At 46.1% G+C, this 3,168-nt stretch overlaps 1 protein-coding gene across 1 annotated transcript; it reads left to right on the top strand.

Annotated features, from left to right (window-relative positions):
- Positions 1-1,203: 1,203 nt before the first annotated feature.
- LOC119335455 (alpha carbonic anhydrase 7-like) lies at positions 1,204-3,046 on the top strand. The gene is made up of 6 exons (XM_037607582.1): positions 1,204-1,339; positions 1,448-1,875; positions 2,103-2,270; positions 2,395-2,448; positions 2,540-2,696; positions 2,794-3,046. Exons 1-5 carry the CDS (start codon positions 1,240-1,242, stop codon positions 2,645-2,647), a joined length of 858 nt encoding a protein of 285 aa, XP_037463479.1. The 5' UTR covers positions 1,204-1,239; the 3' UTR covers positions 2,648-2,696; positions 2,794-3,046.
- Positions 3,047-3,168: the final 122 nt, after the last annotated feature.

Genomic DNA, 3,168 nt, shown 5'->3' with positions numbered 1-3,168 from the left:
GACCAAGATCATCAGCGGACTCATCTGATGCCTCTTCTTCAGCTTCTTCCCGCATTGCTGGCTCAGCTTCTTCCCCCATTGGTGTACCATCGTATTCAGGGAATCCATGGCCAAGATAGCTGTCGTCACTCGTACACGTAGGTGCTATAGAGACGGTTTTTAACCCCTTTCCGCAACAGCATATGGAACCGTCGCCAAGTGAGTGTGGGCGATAGGGGGGTCCTTCTCACACGACCCAAAAACCGTCGAGGATATGCCCTCCTGGCACACACGCTCGGAAAAATGAGGTCGTGTGCGACCGGCGAACGAGCAAATACGGTTATACGTACAGTAGTGCTAAAAAATATAATTATATAGGCAAAATCGTTTCCGGTCGTAAGTACATCTCACACAGTCAGTCTCCGCTAAACGTTTTCGTTCGTATATACATCCCACACAGTCGCTTCAAGGAAAATGTTTCTGTTCGCAGGTACATCACACACAATTTTCTCCGTTAAATCGTTTGTGATAGTGTTGACATTGAATACAATATTAACAATTTTATTGTATGCGTTATTGGCTTAATAAGATGGATCTGCAGTAGTGAAAGTTTGATCTACAGTATAGTGAAAGCAGTCAGCTTCGTTCCTTGATGGGACCTAAAGCAGTTCATGTGACACGTCTGACATTTCCAAGTTTTCTACCGAATGTGATTCCCGCTGTCCACATAAAGCCTACTGACCCAGGGACCATACGCGCGCGGCACGCTGCCGCTCGCTGAGCATATGTTACACATGCTCTAACATGTTTATTGGGTGTATTTGTTTCTAAGGTAAATTCCAAATTGTTAGGTATACAGCTTTTCATAGCCACATGACAATTGCATCCCTCCTTGAATCGGAATGATTGTTTACGTAATTTACCGAGTTACCTTGAGATTGTACGGTGTTTAAAATAAAAACTGGAAGGATCATCAATTTTCTAATCAACGTTGTAAGCATGAGCATTTCAGTCCCGTATTATTCCCAAATTAGTGAAACTACACCTAATAAAAAGGAACGGAGAGACTATACACTTACTAGTATAGGATATTTTTGAAACCCACATGTGGATGGATATATACAGAGTATATATCGATGCATCCCATCAGGCATCAGCTAACTTTACCAGAAAATTTGTGTATATATACCCCACCAGGCTGCCCTTCTTCGATAACCCACCTAGCTTGCAGGCACACAACACAAAACACAAAGAAGCAATATGCGTTCAGCTCGCCACCTCCACGACGCGGTCTCGGCCCTCCTCCTCTTCCTGCTGCTCTCAGCCGTCGTTCCGGCGGCCAGAGCCCAGCAAGAAACTGGTGAGCTCTGTCGAGCGCAAATCTTCTATACGTCTTGTGCGCGCATGTCTTGGTCAACTCTTATACCATGAATTAATTCATCCCTGTGCGTACATCTCTTGCATGCAGAGGATGAGTCGGAGTTCAGCTACGTCTACGGGGCGGAGAACGGGCCAGAGAACTGGGGAAATATCAAGGAAGAGTGGGCGACGTGCGGCACTGGGCTGATGCAGTCGCCCGTCGACCTCTCCGACCGCCTTGCCTCGCAGGCGCCCCACCTGGGCTACCTCAACCACTCCTACCGTCCCGCCGAGGCCTCCATGGTCAACCGCGGCCATGACATCACGGTGACGTTCCATGGCGACGCCGGGAGCATGTGGATCAATGGTACCGCGTATCACCTCAGGCAGCTACACTGGCACACCCCCAGCGAGCACCGCGTAAACGGCTGCCGGTACAACATGGAGCTCCACATGGTTCATCTTAGCGCCGAGAACAAGGCTGCCGTGATCGGCCTCCTCTACAAGATTGGCAGGCGCGACCATTTCCTGCATGAGGTATGTAGGTCTCTCGAAATCCATCCATTTCCTGCAAATGTACTACTTCCTCTGTAAAATATGGACTACAGTCTACATATATACTGAAATGAGTGGACAAACACGGTAAAACCAACGTGTCTATATAATTCACAACAAAGTTAAGACGTCTTATATTTGTGAACGGAGGGAGTATATCTTTAATTCGTTCCCCGATTTCAACCAATCTGTTGCATGCATCTATGCAGCTGGAGTCTTACTTGCAGAGGATGGCCAACACGAATGAGAAGGAGGAGAACGTCGGCGTGGTTGATCCTTGGGTCGCAAGGGGCGATGGCGAAGCCTATTACCGATACATGGGCTCCCTCACCACGCCGGGGTGCGACGAGGGTGTCATCTGGACCGTCATCAAGAGGGTACCTTTGTTCTTAGTGACTTTTACCAACCTCATTTTGATCGCAAATGCTAAACTTATGGGGAAATTGGCTTATGGACCTGATTTGTGATGAGATTTTTGAAATCGGGGATTTGGTTTTGCAGGTTGCCACCGTGTCGAGTGAGCAGCTGAAGCTTCTCGCGGACGCCGTCCATGATGTAACTATTACGTTGTCCAGTTAATTAATTTCTCCATTTTTTTCATGGAAGCAAAGTGCATATATTTGTTTGTTTTGTGCTGTGTGTATAGGGCTTTGATATAAACGCGAGACCCCTTCAGAAGGTGAACGACAGAGATATCAGTTTTTTCTGCCCTGATGATCACCATGAACGTTATTACGCAGCCGCTGATCATTAATTAGCTTATACTTCAGCTGGCCACTGGGATGGACAGTATGCGCATTAATGTAAGTTAATCTCATTACCTACCTTAATTTGACTACCTTATTGTCGACAGATAATAGTTGTTTCTAATGAAGACAATTTATTTTGCCATGCCCTCAGTTGTCGGCAACGACGAAGAAAAGCGATGCCAGGGGAAAATTTGCAACGAGATGACTCTGCACCAAGCGGGGATGTTTGTTAATTCCATAATAAAGTTGAAGTCACGGACATGTTCTTGCTGTTGTTTTCAATACCTAGATAACAAGACTCCAATATTTGTAGACCATCTTATTTGTGTTTTCTTTCTTTATATTTCAATAAAAAGCGCATCTCGGCGACTTACTTCTTCAATCATTGGACATCTGATTCAATCTAGTTTGCCATCTTATTACATAGTTTTGTTATCGCCTATGGGTCCAGTGTTTTGTTCTAGTTATCCGATAGGCTGCGAGACATGCCACGCGTCTGAGTAGGACCCAGATATTCACGTGGTAA

This window comes from Triticum dicoccoides, chromosome 7B (genome assembly GCF_002162155.2).
Source record: "Triticum dicoccoides isolate Atlit2015 ecotype Zavitan chromosome 7B, WEW_v2.0, whole genome shotgun sequence".
NCBI classification, from domain to species: Eukaryota; Viridiplantae; Streptophyta; class Magnoliopsida; order Poales; family Poaceae; genus Triticum; species Triticum dicoccoides.
The sequence above is the reverse complement of the archived record's forward strand: the minus strand, read 5'-3'. Positions and strand labels throughout refer to the sequence as shown.